This window comes from Myxocyprinus asiaticus, chromosome 33 (genome assembly GCF_019703515.2).
Source record: "Myxocyprinus asiaticus isolate MX2 ecotype Aquarium Trade chromosome 33, UBuf_Myxa_2, whole genome shotgun sequence".
NCBI lineage: Eukaryota > Metazoa > Chordata > Actinopteri > Cypriniformes > Catostomidae > Myxocyprinus > Myxocyprinus asiaticus.
In genome coordinates this window covers 38,270,181-38,288,848 of record NC_059376.1, presented here as the reverse complement: position 1 = coordinate 38,288,848, position 18,668 = coordinate 38,270,181, and the positions used below count along the sequence as shown (strand labels likewise).

General features: G+C 36.1%; 1 protein-coding gene across 1 annotated transcript; it reads left to right on the top strand.

Annotated features, from left to right (window-relative positions):
- Positions 1-814: 814 nt before the first annotated feature.
- pnck (pregnancy up-regulated nonubiquitous CaM kinase) lies at positions 815-17,437 on the top strand. The gene is made up of 12 exons (XM_051669938.1): positions 815-1,024; positions 1,523-1,621; positions 2,213-2,344; positions 2,461-2,535; positions 2,952-3,090; positions 3,310-3,433; positions 3,649-3,724; positions 3,837-3,949; positions 7,763-7,841; positions 11,181-11,268; positions 13,847-13,937; positions 15,080-17,437. The coding sequence occupies exons 2-12, from the start codon at positions 1,545-1,547 to the stop codon at positions 15,088-15,090; spliced, it is 1,005 nt and encodes a 334-aa protein (XP_051525898.1). The 5' UTR covers positions 815-1,024; positions 1,523-1,544; the 3' UTR covers positions 15,091-17,437.
- Positions 17,438-18,668: the final 1,231 nt, after the last annotated feature.

The window sequence follows — 18,668 nt, the reverse complement described above, 5'->3', positions numbered from 1 at the left end:
ACATTTCTGAAAATGTTGGGTTTGAAATGATAAAACTGACTTCATATATCCACTAAAAATCACCTTGGCAACAACTGGTTAAAGATATCGGAAAATGGATCAGATAAGTAAACTAGTTCTGAGAAAATAATTTGTGTGCAGATGAGACTTGATGTGATATTTTATCTAATGCAATGACATTCATACATTTAATACATTTAAGTGTTAAGTGAAGAAAAAAAATTGTGGCCCCGGTAGTAAGTTGTAAATGTTATTTCAAGACACATTCCAACTATTTACCTTTAATACCTTATTAGATGGCAGATTTAAACACCTGCCAGTTCACAACACACAGCAGTTGAACAATTCATCCTTATTTGAGGTTTAAGAGTGAGTATGAATACAGTTTACAGGTCACAAAGATGGACTGCTAGTACTCGTATGGAGTACCCTTGTGCCCGTAAAAGGAGAGCTGAGAGAGATCTGGACGTCTGCCATGTTACTGAAAACAGATCGGATAATGTAAATAGAGTGTAGCTTCTGGCAATCTGAAGGCATTTGAAAACATACTGAAGCACTTTCAGTTCAGCAAACCCTGACTGTAATGATAAAGAATGCTTTTTTGATGTGCCAATAGAGTAGATGGTATCAGATCTCTTTATTACTGGAGATAATGAATGTTCATGTCTCATCATTGTAAATAAAGCATGACATTTAAGGAAGTCACTATTAGTCTTTAGGGACTTGTTGAATGGTGCCCCCCCTCCCCTCCCCTCTCCCTCTCCCTCCTCCTCTCTCACAGTTTCCATCCATCTATTTTTTACTTCTTTCTCACTTTCTCTTTTGTCCTTCGTCTTCTATCTTTTCAAAAGACAGCTCTCCGTTCTAAAGGGGAGTGTGGGCATTCAAGGCCATCACTCCAAAATGAATGTGATTTTCAATTAAAAAGAGAAGCTTGGGAGTTTAGTGATGATAACAGCAATGGGAAACTGAACTGTTAAGGACCAAAGAGAGATTTCCAGCTTTTCACAGCAGCAATTAGCAGGTAATAGTCTTAATAGCGGAGTTTTTGCTTATAGATTTCTTAAATTTAGGGCAAAATATCACTGATTATGCTGACAAATCTTAAAATTAGAGATGCATCATTATTGCTTCATTTATAGATATGGATGCAGCTGAATCACACTGGTTATTTGCATGTCAAAAAGTGAGGCGTATTTTGGTAGAAAATAAGTTACTGCAGCGTCTTTTCATTCCAAGGAAATCAAACATCGGGGAGTGTGTTTAGCTTGTGCAAATGAAAAGGAAATCTATCAAATATTGTTGCTAGTCATTCAGATCTGCAAAAAGAATCAGATTTTGGAACTTGCATGATTGTAGGCTACTCTAAAACATATTCTTGAGTGCTTGTTGCTGTAAGAACTCAAGCAAAATGTGATGCTTAGGGCATAAAATGAATGTTCTTGTGATTTTCAGTATTTATTTGCATGCACATATTTGTGTTGTGTGTGTGTGTGTGTGTGTGTGTGTTTATTATATGCAGTTCGCACTTACCCAGCTTCAGGATGCCTCTTTTGAGAGACCCTCGGAAAAAAGCTGATGACATCAATGCTGTTTATGAGCTGAAAGAGAAATTGGGAGAGTGAGCAATTCCTTAATTACAGACACATTTTGCAGAAGATATTTTGATATTTTAGGCATTCATATGTAAGGTTAACAAGAAACTGAAAGATGTGTTGATTAGAAACAGAAAAATGTTAGAGACTACATTAAAAAGACTCTAATGACTCAAATTTAAAATAATCTGTTTAAAAAAAAAAAAAAAAAAAACTATCAAACTATCTTCTACGTAATTGTTACGTACGATTGTTGAAGCAGCTCTTGAATATATGAAAATATGAAAATAATTACATTGCTTTAACAGCCTATTATTTATGACAGTACTTTAACAGTAGGTTAGTCAATGTTGTCTAATATTGCATTTCATATTTAAGGCTTATCAAACCAAGTGTGGCTGATATAGCAAAGTATTTCTGTAACAATTACAATTCAATTAGTAGTTACGTCAACTAACTTGTTGTTATTATCTATTTCACAATGTGTCTGTGGTGGCACTCAAACCCAGTGCAATACTGATTCTAGTCATTCAGTGAAAACAAAAGTCAATACAGTTATAGTGAATTCTGGTTTCTAAGTAGTGGGTTATGAATAATAAAAATGCATAATATTTAAGGGGCTCCTTCTCTGAGGTTCGAGTGGCTGAGCACAGATGCACCCAGAAGCTTGTAGCTGTCAAATGCATCCACAAAAGGGTGCTAAAGGGTAAAGAATCCATGCTGGAGAATGAGATCGCAGTGTTACGCAGGTCAGTGGTTTCAAAAACTGAGGTTTTGAATGATTGACTGAATTAATGATACATAGATTGTTTTTCTTGGTAAATTTTATTTAAGTTACTTTTTTTTTTCTATCGTTTCTTCACAGAGTAAACCATGAAAATATTGTTTCTTTGGAGGAAACCTTTGAGACCCCTACAAAACTGTATTTGGTAATGACACTGTGAGTGGACCAGGATGTATTCAAAATGTATTTAAGGAGTATACATAAATAAATATATAAACATGAATGCAAAAATGTAACAAAAAAATAGTAAAAAGGGGTTTAAAATAATTTAGGCTGAAGTTTCATGGTTAGATTAGGCAAATAGACAGGCAGGCAGGCAGACAGACAGATCGATAGATATACAGACAGACAGACAGACTGATAGACATAGATAGATGGATGGATTTATGGTTATACAGTATGGATGGATGGATGGATGGTATATACTGGGGGACTGAATTTTAACAAAAGTGAGAATGTCTCTTTAAGATCAGGCAGACGTAGTTCTCGTACGACCATGTAGAAGATGAAAGATTATTCTGTCAATGCTGTGATGAGGTCAATGCTTATGAGAATGTGTGTGTATCATGCAGGTTGACTGGTGGAGAGCTACTGGACAGAATTCTGGAGAGAGGCAGTTACACAGAGAAAGATGCAAGTCGGGTCATTTATCAGGTGCTGCAGGCGGTGAAGTACCTCCATCACCTGGGCATCGTCCATCGGGATCTAAAGGTACCAGAGAAACATGATTATCACAGACCAAACACTTTAATCTCTGTTCATTTTCAGAGCACTTGAGCTAGGCACCATTTCAGGCAAAGCTTCGAGAGCATTTGCGTACATCTTGTATAAAACACACAAAGTTTAAATTCCAGCCTTTGGTGTTCACCGTGGGTGGTTTGTATGCAGACAAGTGGACATTTCAGTCATTGTCAGTTCTCTGTCCATTAGCCAGAGAACTTACTGTATGAGACTCCTTTAGAAGACTCCAAGATTGTCATCAGTGACTTTGGTCTGTCTAAAATGGAAGAGCAGGGAGCCCTGTCCACCGCTTGTGGAACACCGGCATATGTTGGTAAGAGTGGCACATTTACTGTATATTACAACTGATATACCAGCCATCAATTCTTGGCTCCCAGGATGTTGCAAGGACGTTACTTTATGGTCATAAAAAAATAAAACCTAAAAAGAACTAGTTATTTCTGGCCCTATTGTGTTACAAAAAACAATAGAAGAAGAACCTTTATAAAGTGTATTCTTTGCCACTGACTATAATATTGATGTTTATAGCCCCTGAACTTCTTCAGCAGAAAACATATGGTAAAGGGGTGGATCTCTGGGCCGTTGGAGTGATCACGTTCATTCTGTGAGTGATGAAAAAATGTCTGTCTATACACCAGTGTGAATAAACTCTACTTCATAAATAGCACTGCTTTAAATTTTAAGTCTGACATAAGCAGTTCTGACTTTCCTTACAGACTTTGTGGTTATCCGCCATTCTATGATGATAACGACACACAACTCTACAAGCTGATCATAAAGGCTGAATATGAATTTGATTCACCATACTGGGATGATATCTCAGATTCAGGTATGACCACAACAATATCTAATCTCTCACATGAATAAATTATTATTATTATTATTATTATGGTCAGCTTATTTCAAAACAGAAACATTTCTAGTTTCAACATTATTTATACTTCAGACCTGTGTGTTGTTGTACAAGTAAAACTAGCTTTATACTATATGACCCACATTTGGTTTTCGAGCATAATGTTTTTTTAAATTTACAATTCACACATCGAGCCACACTGAGAGCCCCATATCTCTGGGATTTTACCATATTGGGCTTTAAAAATTAAAACACACTGGTCTAAACCAGTATCTAAATAGATATTAAGATATCTTTAATATTTAAAGAGTATTAATGATATCTTGGAGTTATAGGCTCTCCAACTTTGGAAAAACAACACATCTTTTGGACTCAGACCATTGGCACATAATGCAACTAGAGGTGCTGAAGTGAACTGATTTTAGTAATTGACCTACCTAAATAAGGATGCTGCCACCTTTCTAAGGTTATTATTTTTATTTTGTTTTACCTGTAGTTTTGCTCCAAAATCATATGCAAAAATTTTCATTTTGACCCACTGCTACAAAATAGTGGGTTACTCAGTAAATATTAATCCATGAAATTAATTATTATGGCTTTCTTTATCATTTATGTTTATCTTTCTTCAGAAAAGTAATAACAAAATAATTTTAGCCAGGGAAGTTTCTGAAATTTGATATTGATTTGATATGGAATAACCCTGCATGGTCAAAACTGTTATACAGTTGAAGTCAGAAGTTTACATACACCATAGCCAAATACATTTAAACTCAGTTTTTCACATTTCCTTACATTTAGTCATAGAAAACATTCTCTGTCTTAGGTCAGTTAGGATCACTGATTATTTTAAGTATGTGAAATGTCAGAATAATAGTAGAGAGAATAATTTATTTCAGCTTTTATTCCTTTCTTCACATTCCCAGTGGGTCAGAAGTTTACATGTTAGTATTTGGTAGCATTGCCTTTAAATTGTTTAACTTGTGTCAAATGTTTTGGGTAGCCTTCCACAAGCTTCTCACAATAAGTTGGTGGAAGTTTTGCTCATTCCTCCAGACAGAACTGCTATAACTGAGTCAGGTTTGTAGCCTCCTTGCTCTCACACGCTTTTTCAGTTCTGCCCACAAATTTTCTATCAGATTGAGGACAGGGCTTTGTGATGGCCACTCCAGTACCTTGACTTTGTTGTCTTTAAGCCATTTTGCCACAACTTTGGAAGTATGCTTGGGGTCATTGTCCATTTGGAAGACCCATTTGCGACCGAGTTTTGACTTCCTGACTGAGATGTTGCTTCAATATATCCACATACTTTTCCTTCCTCATGAAGTGCACCAGTCCCTCCTGCAGCAAAGCACCGCCACAACATGATGCTGCCACCCCCATGCTTCACGGTTGGGATGGTGTTCTTCAGCTTGCAAGCCTCACCCTTTTTCCTCCAAACATAACGATGGTCATTATGGACAAACAGTTCACTTTTTGTTTCATTAGACCAGAGGACATTTCTCCAAAACGTAAGATCTTTGTCCCCATGTGCACTTGCAAACTGTAGTCTGGCTTTTTTATGGCGGTTTTGGAGAAGTGGCTTCTTCTTTGCTGAGCAGCCTTTCAGGTTATGTCGATATAGGACTCATTTTACTGTGGATATAGATACTTGTCTACCTGTTTCCTCCAGCATCTTCACAAGGTCCTTTGCTGTTGTTCTGGGATTGATTTGCACTTTTTGCACCAAACTACATTTATCTCTAGGAGACAGAATGTGTCTCCTTCCTAAGTGGTATGATGGCTGCATGGTCCCATTATGTTTATACTTGCATACTATAGCTTGTACAGATGAACGTGGTACCTTCAGCCTTTGGAACTTGCTCCAAAGGATGAACCAGACTTGTGGAGGTCCACAATTTTTTTTCTGAAGTCTTGGCTGATTTCTTTTTATTTTCCCATGATGTCAAGCAAAGAGGCACTGAGTTTGAAGGTAGGCCTTAAAATACATCCACAGGTACACCTCCAGTTCAGTACACCTCCTATCAGAAGCTAATTGGCTAACTGTCTAAAATCAAATCAAATCAATTTTATTGTCACACAACCATATACACAAGTGCAATAGTGGGTGAAATTCTTGGGTGCAGTTCCGATCAACATAGTAGTCATGACAGTGATGAGACAATTTACAATAAACATCAGATTTACAACACAATTTAAAATCTAAAATACACATAATTACAGACAACACAATATACAAATAATAACATACAATGTACAGTATACAATACACACAATATAGAATACACATTATACAATAAAAAAGTATATATAGAATATATAGAATGTACAGTAGGTTGTATTGTACTGTATTGACATTCAGGCTGTCGGTTGATAGTCAGATGTTAAGAGAGAATATAATATAATAATAATAATATAATTTATGACAGTCCAGTGTGAGATATAAGAGTAAGGGTAATAAAGTGCAGTGCTGATGTATTTTGATCGTGGGAGATCAAGAGTTCAAAAGTCTGATTGCTTGGGGGAAGAAGCTATCATGAAGTCGGCTGGTGCAGGACCTGATGCTGCGATACCGCCTGCCTGATGGTAGCAGTGAGAACAGCCCATGGCTCGGGTGGCTGGAGTCTCTGATGATCTAAAGTCTTGACATCATTTTCTGGAATTTTCCAAGCTGCTTAAAGGCACAGTTAACTTAGTGTATGTAAACTTCTGGCCCACTTGAACTGTCATATAGTCAATTAAAAGTGAAACAATCTGTCTGTAAACAATTGTTGGAAAAATTACTTGTGTCATGCACAAAGCAGATGTCCTAAACGACTTGCCAAAACTATAGTTTGCTAATATTAAATCTGTTGAGTGGATTTTGTTTATACTTTTTACAAATTTTTATTATAAACATTTCTCATTATATAATGTTTGTGTTACGAAATGTGTAAAAAAGAGAAAAGGCAGACATTTATTTTCTCATACCACAATTTAGAGAGAAAACATGGACTTGATGCAAGGGCATTGCCAGGAAATTACTTTTGGGTGGGCCTCGATAAAAATGGATTGGCCAAATTTTCACCCAATTTTCATTATTATTATTATTATTATTATTTTTACCAAATTTTCCTTAACAACAGAGAGGTGGCACGTTCAAACAGTTCTTTCACACTTTCAGAAATCAGAATTTATGCATTTTATATACTATTTTTTACTATTACTCACCCAATAAACTTTTGCATTTACACTTAACATTTAAAATGACTAATTAGGGTATTAATTTGTATAATTAATAATTAGTATTTGTTTCTGATAAGCCTGTAAGTTCAACGTTTTACACACATTAGACAATAAATGTGCAATACTTTTTTATTTTTATTTTTATCTCACAACAGTGGTGAAAACAAACATGTATATTAGAGTTACATCAGAATTCATGTGCTTAAGTCTAAATGTCCAGTATACTATTATATTTTGTTTTACATTGCAAAGATAGTATATAAAATTAATTTAAAGTGTGCCATACTTGTCTAAATATTTTTGGGGCTGCCATATATTAAAAAGAAAATGCCCTTCTGATGTGATATCTGTTATTACCAATGCTTTTACTAATACTGAAATACTGCCATAAGCTCAAATATAGAGTTTGGAGCAACAGGTGCAAAGATGCTGTTAAGAGTGGTTTGAAAACTTCACCCATTGAATTAAAGCAGAATGTTTTATAGTGCAGCTCTAAACACACCACATACTGGGCACATTAAGTGGTATTGATCGTGTTGTTGTGTTCTCTGCCCACTAATGCTTCAGTGAAAGACTTCATAGTTCACTTACTGCAGAAGGATCCGGAGAAGAGGTTCAATTGTGACCAGGCCTTGCAGCATCCTTGGTGAGTCCATAAATAGCAGGAGAGATGCAGGCAGGGAACTGAAGAGTTGATCAGTGGTGAAAAGAGACATGACCATGAAAACAGATGAAGAGCGAGGTCGCATCTGTGCAGCAGCGTAGGAGGGCATGTGCAAATAGGCAGAGGATTATAAAATACACAAGCAACAGATGTCTGTTCACCTGCAGAACAGTTGGAGATGGTTTTTAACAAGCATAACAATTATGTTTCTCATTTGCGGAAATGAAATAGAACATTTTCCAGGAACACAAAGAATGAAAAATTCTAATAACTTCAAATGATTGACAGATTGATATTATGTGGTACTTGTATAACGTGTATAATAACTTCTCAGAAGATTTTGTTTTTTATAACTTAGGAGATGTTGTTGTCTCAGATTTTCTCCTAAAGTCTCACAGGAGAAATAAAAAGACATACATGAGACAATTGTTGACATACAGTAAGAGTATAGAGCTGTAAAATATGTATATGTAAAATGTGGATAGCATTGCTCAGATAATCTGATAGGAGAAATTATTTTAACGTCTAAAAAAAACTACATAATCTTTAAGCAAAAGTCTCTCCATTTGTTCTCATTTTAATATCAGTGCTGTCAAGGACAAACAACAGAGATATTAAAGAGATCTCATTTCAAATGTTTTGTCCTATGGAAACTTGGGTTGTTACAGAATATGAGTGCTGTATGTTTAAACGTGTATAAGTATTATAGGCTTACATTTTTATTTTATATTCAAAAGATATCGACATTGTAAAGGGGTATCAAGCTCTGTTTTGACCCCCACATGACAAGTGTGTCACAGAATGCTGAATTTACGAATAGGCCAAGCATGAAAGCGTGAGGTGGGCACAGTAAACATTGAAATTGATACATTCATAACAGAAAATATTATGTTTGCTCATTTATATTAAGGTCTTAGGATGCTCTTGTGAATTTAAATTAATTTGAGAACTGAAGCCTTTAGTTCTCAGAAACAACACTCAAAAAAATATCTTTGCCTATTTTTAAGATTTGTGCATTTCAACTTCATTACAAAATTCTATCAAATTGAACTGTGTAATGTTTAACAAAACAGAATAAATAAAACTTAAAGGGGTCATGACATACTCTTTTTTTATATATAATTTTATTATCTTCCCTGAGGTCCACTTATAATGTCAGTAAAGTTTTTTTTTTTTTTTGCACCAAAACAGTCATAATTTAATAATATATGATCAATTTCCACCCTGTCTCTGGCCCCCTGTCTAAAAGCTCGGTTTAAAGCTATCTGGCCCTTTAAGACTTCAATGTAAACACCCTCTGTTCTGCTTGGCTAACTTCATGCCGTCCCTCAAATACAGCCATATTTGAAACTCAATCAGAAGAAAGTGAACAAGTTTCACATTATAATTTATAAAACTACATTTCAGGTTTAACACATAACGTACACCTAGCACATTTCATCTGAATGTATAAAAATGTTCCCTAAAGCACAGCGACTATCAAACGGTCTTGACATTTGAAACATTCGTGAATGAAACTGTTTACTCACGGTCTGGTGGTGTTTAACTACCCCTTCCTTCAATAACAAACCATTTGCAAAGCTTGAATCATATTGTGACTGGTTCACAAGCAATCCATGCAGATATGAGCCGTGAACACACACGATGCACACTGAAATGTTCTGAAAACGCAAATGAAATACAATCCATGGTGATGTTTGGTGCTTCAACTGGCAACAGGACAAAGCAGAGACGCTGGTCTTCACATCTCACATCTTCTGTGTTTGTTTACACCAGGGGTGTCAAACTCGGTTCCTGGAGGGCCACAGTCCAGCAGAGTTTAGCTCCAACCCTAATTAAACACACCTGAAGCAGCTAATCAAGGTCTTCAGGAGTGCTTGAAGATTACAAGGAGGCATTTTGGAGCAGGGCTGGGACTAAACTCTGCAGGGCTGCGGCCCTCCAGGAACTGAGTTTGTCACCCCTGGTTTACACACAGGATTGCATGTGTTTCTCCCAGTCAGTTCTCCCAGTGGCATTTCTAAAAGTTGCGCTTGTACCACTCTTAAAACGTGCCACACATCACCCGGAAATGCATCAAAACGATTAAAGATGTCCATATAGTGTACAAAAGACTAACAACTAAAAATAGCACAGATAGGTGCAAAAACGGTCCAGGACGCCTTCAAAACAGCGCAACAGCAAGATAAAATAGGATGTAGCTCTCCTTTTTAGAGTCCTAACTTCACATCACGTCTTTTAAAAGTGGCGCGAGATTAATGTTAATAGTCAAAGCTCTTCATCTAGTGCAGGTTTATGTAGAAAAACATTTAAATCCAGATAGGCACATGAAGGTGTCCTATGTAAGTCCCCTTTGGATGAATCTTCAATGACAGGCCCATCTCTCTCCTCTTCACCTGTGTGAGTTTGACTGCCTGAGCACCAGTGGGTGGGGCCGAGGGTGCAATGATGAAATTTAGGCGTTGATGTCTTGCCGGAGACAGTCATATTCAGATATATTTGGTCCTTGTGACACCTCAAGGTCCACAAATTCCAAACGCCCATTTCTGGAGCCTGGTTTACCTACAGTATGTTTCTATAGTAAAATGACCTCCTGTATGTCAAAAGATCAAGGAAAATTTGATTCCTCATGTCATGACCCCTTTAAAGATTACTCAATTTGGCAGGATTTTTTTAATGAAATTGAAATTAATCTTAAAATAATTTTTTTTTGTATTTTTGTATACATTCAAATCATAAAGTTCAACATTTTAAAAATATTTAGGTTGCTTTGACATCATAAGTGAAGCAAAAAGTGTGTGAAAATCCCTACAATTTTAAGTTGGACCTGTCATTGTAAAGACAGACTTTGTATGCAGTATATGTAAATTGCCAGGTAATCATTGGCTGCGATGACAATGCTTCGAAAGTTCAGTGGCAAAACAGTCAGAGTTGAAATTGTTTGAACTAAGTGTCCTATTTGACCCGCCCTGAGCGAGATTCGAACCAGCGATCCCCGGCATGGGAGCTGGACGCGCTAGCAAGGAGGCTAGAAAAGCCATGGCCTCAAGTCTCTGTCGCTATCTCTTAACGCCAGGAGAGTGAGGTTTACACACTGTACCACTATCACGTACCCAGCTGGCTACCATTACAGAAGCACCGTGTTACAATTCTTGATGGAAACACAACGCGCCACCGAGGGCAGCACTTCACTCCATAGGGTCCGGTGTATTCGGCAAAGCTGGCGCAATTCATATGGAAACCCCTTAAGATTTGTTTTTGCTGGATGTGAATGTTTTATGTTTTATGTTGAATATCAGTGCTGTATGTTTCTTGTGGCAGGATATCAGGGGGTGCGGCTCTGGACAAGAACATCCATGGCTCAGTGTCAGCACAGATTCAGAAGAACTTTGCCAAGAGTCAGTGGAAGGTAAGAGTGATGGAGACAAGCCAGAGCCAACTACATTCTCTCCATATTCTAGTCTCAGCCTTAGACGGCACACATGCAGGACCATCCGATGTATACTGGACACAAAAATGGCAAGAGAATGCTGAAATCACCTGATGTAATCTAATTGGAAAGCTTCATGCAGGAATCCGGGTGCAAAGGTTTCTATCAGTTAAATGAAAAAAAAAAAACTTTTATTTACAAGGTACCAGGCTGCTACAATGAGCACTTCAGATGAGAAACTAGTCAATAAATTCACCGATGTCTGCAAAGTTCATCGTATCAAATCACTGAAAGATTTCCAGAGTTTTTTTTTTTTTAAGATCCGTAGAAAAAAGTAATAAGAAATCTCTTAGCTTTCAGATTTTATTTATTTATTTAATTAATTTCCCCCCCTTTTTTTTTCCCCCAATTCCTAATGTGCTTTTTTAAGTCCTTGTGGTCACGTAGTGATTTGCCTGGCAGAGGACAAATCCCAGTTGCCTCTGCGTCTGAGACCGTCAACCCGCACATCTTATCACATGGCTTGTTGAGCACGTTGCCACGGAGACATAGCACGTGTTGAGGCTTCACACCATCCACTGTGGCAACCACGCTCAACTCACCACATGTCCACCGAGAATGAACCACATTATAGCGACCACAAGGAGGTTACCCCATGTGACTCTACCCTCCCTAGCAACCAGGCCAATTTGGTTGCTTAGGAGACCTGGCTGGAGTCACTCAGCATGCCCTGGGATTCAAACTAGTGAACTAGCGAACTCCAGGGGTGGTAGCCAGCGTATTTTACCACTGAGCTACCCAGGCCCCCGCTTTCAGATTTTATTATGATTTCAGAATATATACTTTACTTGACTTCGAGTAACTGAATATTTTTTACTTTCACTCAATTTCATTTCTGAGAAAAATATGGTACTTTTTACTCCATTGAAATTTCATTGAGACGGTGAAAGTAAAAAGTACATTTTTAATGTCATCGTGACTTAAATATGCATTTTTGGCCATACTACTGAGTTAATAAGACAGTCAAATCGAATGTGATTTGCCACAACTCTAATCAGTCAGAAGGTGAAAAAGAAGGCGGCATTCTTCAGAGCCAATTGCCTTTTTGATAGAAGCATCACCTGTTTTTTCCATTGGAATGCATATGCACAGCAGCTTGACCAGCCTGAAAAAAAGTTTTTATTGATGTGAACTAAAGACGAAACTATTTCCTTCTATGGTACCATTTTCTCTCCAGATTTTACTGCTAATTTTTAGTGCTGTAAGTTGATTAAAATATTTTATTGCAATTAATTGTCTAATCTTTTTTTATAGTTAATCACGATTAATCGCAGATTTCGAAAGTGCTTAAATTTGACTCTACATATGCTTCTTTTCCTGTCAAAATGCATTTAGTTCCTTCTTAGAAAGAAAAGAAAACAATGTAACAATAATAATTTATTAACGTTTTCCAAACAAAGTATTCCACAATATAAAGACATAAATTCAGGTAACATTAAACATTTTCAAAGTCTAAGTGAAAGGTTAACTAATTGAAAGTACTCCCATAAGTTGAGTGTTCATTGCAATGGACATTAAATCTCTTAAACTCTCATCCTCGTGGCTGTCCATTTTGCTGCAGAAATCGAGAAGCCGCATTTACATGATTCGTGTAGTTTTGAACTCCACATGAAAAGCACTTGCAGAGAACCTCTTGTTTTGCTTATCGCTGGCAGTGTCCACGTAATGATACTTTATCCAAATTGTTCAGCAAGACACGGAATCACTGCTGTGTGTGTTTGTGGTATGTGTGTCATTGTAATGACCCCGGGCTGAAACACTGCCAAAGTTCTGCCCTATTTCAGCCAGTGTTCAGCACTCACATGGAGCTGAATGAAACGTCAAATCAGTAAATGCGTTAATCATGATTAAGAAAATTTAACGTGTTAAACGTTTTAAATTAATTGCATGTGTTAGCACATTAATGTTGACTGCTCTACTAATTTGACACACTCAGTCTTTTCTCATTCAAGTTGAGCCAAGATGGCCATTGAGCAGTACTTGGCCAGAATGAGCTGCAAAGTGAACCAGACTTTATGCCAATAGTCAAAAGCCTGGCTCCATGAGACAACATCTAGCTCCATCTACAATTTCTAAAATAGCTCCATATGACCTGCATCGTGACCTCAGAGGCTGATACAGCACTTTGCATTGGAAAATGTATGGATTGAGCTACTTTAGAGATATAGGGAACGGTTGTTGTTGCTCTTCTCCTAATAGTTCTGCCCTGCCATGCAAATATGGAATGCACCTTTAAAAGGGCAAATGATGGTTATTACTGTAACTATTAGGCTTTAAGTGCTAGCACAACAAATGCCTCCAAAACATTAAACTTACTTATACGCCATCTCCATATGTAGTTTTAATTCATGATTTGCTGATTGAAGATGTTTGCTGATGTTCATTCAAAATTCTGTCGTCATTATCTGTACTTTAGTTCTTTTTTCTGAGTAAATGATGACAGAATATAACAATTTTGGTGAACTATACCTTTAACACTGGTGTCCTGTGTTTTTAGAGAGCATTTAACGCCACGATCATCGTACGCCGTTTAACGAAGAAAACACACTTTGGGGAGGACGATGAAGGGGATAACTCCACAAGTACAGGTTAAAAAAAAAAAAAAAAACATTGATATTCCTTTATATTTGTTACACCAAAATGTATAGTGTGCAAATCCTTGAAAAGCTAAAAATAGTTTGCGACTGAATTGACCCTTAAAAATATGTAGGCCTACTATGATGGTACTATGGTACAGTGATAATATCAGATGGTAATATGGTACTTTCATGTATACCATGGTGCTGAATAAATACTAAACTCATATGTCATCGTATTTACATGGTATTCCAAGGTACTTAAAAGAATACAATGGTACTACTATGGTACACTGTCAAAAACATGGTGGCACTCTCAGAAAAAAGGTACTGTTTAAGGTACAAGGGCTATCACTGGGGTGGTACTCTCAAGGGGACATTTTTTGTACCTCTATTTAAAATGTATAACTTTTTTGAGTACGTACCCTACGGACCTATTGTGTACCTTTAAAGGTACATTTTTGTTCCTCTGGAAACCAAATTAAACATAAAATGTTTTCTAGCCTCCTTGCTAGTACGTCCGTCTCTCATGCCAGGGATCGCCGGTTCGAATTCCGCTCGGGGCGGTTCGAGTAGGACCGGTGACTTAGTTCAAACAATTTCAACTCTGACTATTTTTACACTGACCGTTCGAAGCATTGTTATCGCAGCCAATGATTACTGGGCAATTTACATATACTGTACACAAAGTCTGTCTTTACAATGACAGTTCCAACACAGGTCTCCTCAGTTTTCATTTCTGGGTGAACTATCCCTTTAAGGGTACAAATATGTACCCACAACAAGGGTACCACCCCAGTGTCGGCTTTGTACCTTAAACGGTAGAGTGCACCATGGTCCTTTTTATTACGGAATGGGAATACTGCTAGAATGTTATTTTTGTAGATTGAAAGAAGTTGCTACGATTTTATTACATAATTATATATAATTTAACAATTATTAATACAATATACAATAAAACATATAAATAACATGAAATAGAAGAATTTTACATACATTTCAAGCAGGAATTGTTATTGATTACAGTGTTTCATCCATTTAAAAGTCTGATCTTTTTCTGTTAGTCTAGTTACTACTTTCATTCTGAAAAAAATCATGTTTTTCCAGGCTTCTGATAATCATTCATGAAAATTTCCCTTTAATCTCTCCCATAGGGACCATATGATGATCCACTAGCAGTTAACCCAGCCTCTTTTAACACGTCGACAAGTCTGACAGCATGTGTGTCAATGGTCACTATGTTTAAAAGGGTTGATGTAGACGCTATCTGCTGCTATGTTTGAAATGTAGATGTGCTTTATATGAAACGGTATCAGAAATCACTTTGCCTTAGCTTCTGCTGCTACACATCACTGGACAGCTGCTGTACAAATATTCTTCCTCCACAACTGTTGTTAAAATAAGTGTTCTGGTGCCCATGTACCTTACTTGTATTCAGCTGTAAGTAGTCACTTCAAGGTGTAGTACCTTTACAAGGACACATATGACTCATAGAATGAGTAATAAATAGTTAGTTTGTTTTTTTCTTTTCTTTTTCTTTCTTTCTTTCTTTTTTTTTTTCTGCAGTACATTGTGAAATAAATGAACCAGCCTGTCTTCTATGCTGTGCTGTGGTTGGATACAGCCAAAGGAAAAGAATTGGTTTCTGAATGGTCACAGTAAATGTTTAAGAGTTTTTCCAATGACTGATTCTTAAACTATTACTCCCCCATCCTAAATATGAGGTTAATGCCTTGTAAAGTACCAACAGTTTTTATCGTTGCTAACCTTAAAATGCTTTATTAGTTCGACCTTGTCACAGTAAATTTGGAATTTTTGAGTAAACTATGGTCGTTTCACTTTTTCCATGTGTCTTGTAATTAATCAAACATTAAAAAATGAAATAATAAAAAAAATAACCCATGACATTTCTTTTTGAGGAAATGTGTTGTGAGCCAAGGCTGTGACATTGAAAATGTTTTGGGATTGATTGTTATTTGGTTGAAAGCTAAATTTAGGTAAAATTGGATTTTATTCCCCTTTATATAACCCATTGAAATGTAATATGGATGAATGCGGACACTGTCTGATATTATGATAAAAAAAAAAAAAAACATATAAAATGTCTTATTTTAATGTTTCTTTTGCATTATATACTAAACGGTGTTGTTGTTTGAATGAGCAGTTATATGTAGGCACTGTAGGTCTCTTTTTAACAGTTAAAGGGGCGGTCACACTACACTCCATGTTCCATTCACCCCCATTCAAACACATCTGAACGCAGAAGAGCAGAAACTCATGCTCATGCGAAGAAATTTCGTACTACACTGCGTACCAAAGTTCAAACTTGGTGAACTCTGAACCGTGAATTCGTCCGACGACAGGACGCGCGACCAATAGGAAACTGAAACTTCACGCTGACCTCTTATTCATATTTCAAAGCGGCGAGATTTATTGTTGCAGGAAAGTGAGTAAACATTATATTTTAACACTTTTAATATAATATTATTTGTTTTTTGTGATGTATTATTTAATTACAGCAGAAGTCCTCCCGCCTGACATCATATCCTGGTCCGTTGCGTAGTACGAAAAAAAATTGTGCGTGCTCAAAGCCTAGTGTGAACGCCCCTTTTATGCAAGACGCAGATTTCCAGACATAACAAATTTCTCCCTTACTGTATTTAATGGTCATTATTGATATATACTCATGCTATATATAATACTTATTAATATTATTTGAATAGGTACACCACTAATCTAAACTGAGGTCATGCATGCATGCAAAAAAATTAAAAATAATAAAAAATAAAAAGCAGGCATAGCAAACTCTATTTCATTAAAAAAAAAAAAAGTAACATATTTCATGTTTTGTTTAAACCTGGATTGATCTCTAAACTTTCTCAACATTTTCAGCACAAGTGATGTATACAGTACGGTCACAAAATTGTTGGCCAGCGTCAGTGTAATATTATTTGGCAAAGAGGCTCAAGCATGACCTAATTATTGGACGAATGGAAGGTAATTAGTGATTAATGTTTTATTGATGTTTAAAAAGATCATCCACTCAGCATGATTTATTATACAGGTGAAACAGACATAGAAATAACACAATCAAATGTTAAGAATATGAAAGGATCAACCTCGGCATGCCAAACTGGTGAGTCCAAAGGGAGTACACAATTATGTTTGATCACACTCCTTTCACGTCACGGTAATTACAGTTTTGAATTCTTAATTTAGTTTTCATTTCTATTTTATTTTCACTTTGTCATTTCAATTTAGTTTGATTTTTGTTAGTCACTCTATGATTTAATTTTTGTTATTTTCCAGTATTTTCTAGCTTTAGTTTGTCAGTATATTTAATTTTTATTTCAGATGTAGTCATAGTATTTTTTCACTTTCAAAGTTATGTTAACTGATATCATTTAAATATGTTTAATGCTGTTAAATTACGTGTATGCAAAGTCTATCTTTTCAATGACAGACTTATCACCGTAGTGATTTTCACAAATGTTTTTGCCTAAATAATGATGTCTTTTAGAGTACAAAGCAACAAAAATATAAAATATCAAACTTTATGAACAAATATTGAATGTTTCATAATTTATTTTTATCATAAATTTATTTTTACACTTTATTCAGTAAAGTTTTTTTACATTTTCTTTTTAAGATTCACACATTTCAGTTTCATAATGCACTAGTTTGGTAATACACACAGAAAGGGGTTCATTAAAGACTAATAACTCATTTACAAGTGCATTATAAATTACTGATTTGCATCATTGTTATTGATATATTCACTTATATTATTAATGAGTCTATATGACACACTCCCTCCTTGTAATCTCCTTTAATCTCACAATAGAACACAATTTTTACTGCACTGTGACATAAATCATGAATCATGGCATTTTATGTTTTTGTTTACAATAAGTATGAATAAGTGTCTTCACAAAGCGTTTATAACATGAGTTAAATTTGGCTCACTATTTAGCAGGTATTGCATCAAAGTTGGCCTTCTAATGTAGCAGGTTGCATGTTATAACCGATTATCAATGATGTATAATGCATTTGAGTTATTAGTCAGGAATGAACCCCTTTATAAACCCTTAATAAAGGGAACATTGATGTATTAATGTAAAGCATTACCTAAATTTTATATACAGTACTGTTTTATATACTTACAAATGTAATAATACACAAACAAATTCATTTTATTTGAGTTTGTTTTGGGGTCATGAAAATGTGTTTTCATTTAAATTAAATTTTTCCAATTATGTTAGTTTTTATGTTTCTATTTAAGTTGACAAACATGTTATTTTGTTTACCAATATCAGTAATAACACTGGAGCAAATGACTTAGGAAATGCAAGAGCTTACACAACAACAACATTTGTTGTTACCAGGGACAGCAGTTTTAATAAAAGAGCCCTTGGTAAAGTATAAACATCCTGAAGGTATCGTGGTTTTGAAGGAGTCATGTGGAGGCAATTTAGAGCACCGCAGGCAATTATATATTAAACTATTTGAAAACAGTCTACCAGTAAAGACGACGTGTTGTCAGGATGTTCCAAGGCAGGGAATGTGCACAAGCTCTCTGATTGGACAGAGGAAATATCTTGCTGGCCAATAGGAATGTAGCGCCCCTGGAAGCGTGATTTGAAAGTGCATGCATGCCACTAGAACAGCCGCAGCTTATGCAGTGAATAAATATGTAATGGAGAGGTTTTTAATCAGGCTGTGAAAGTGCTGGATTGAGTGGTG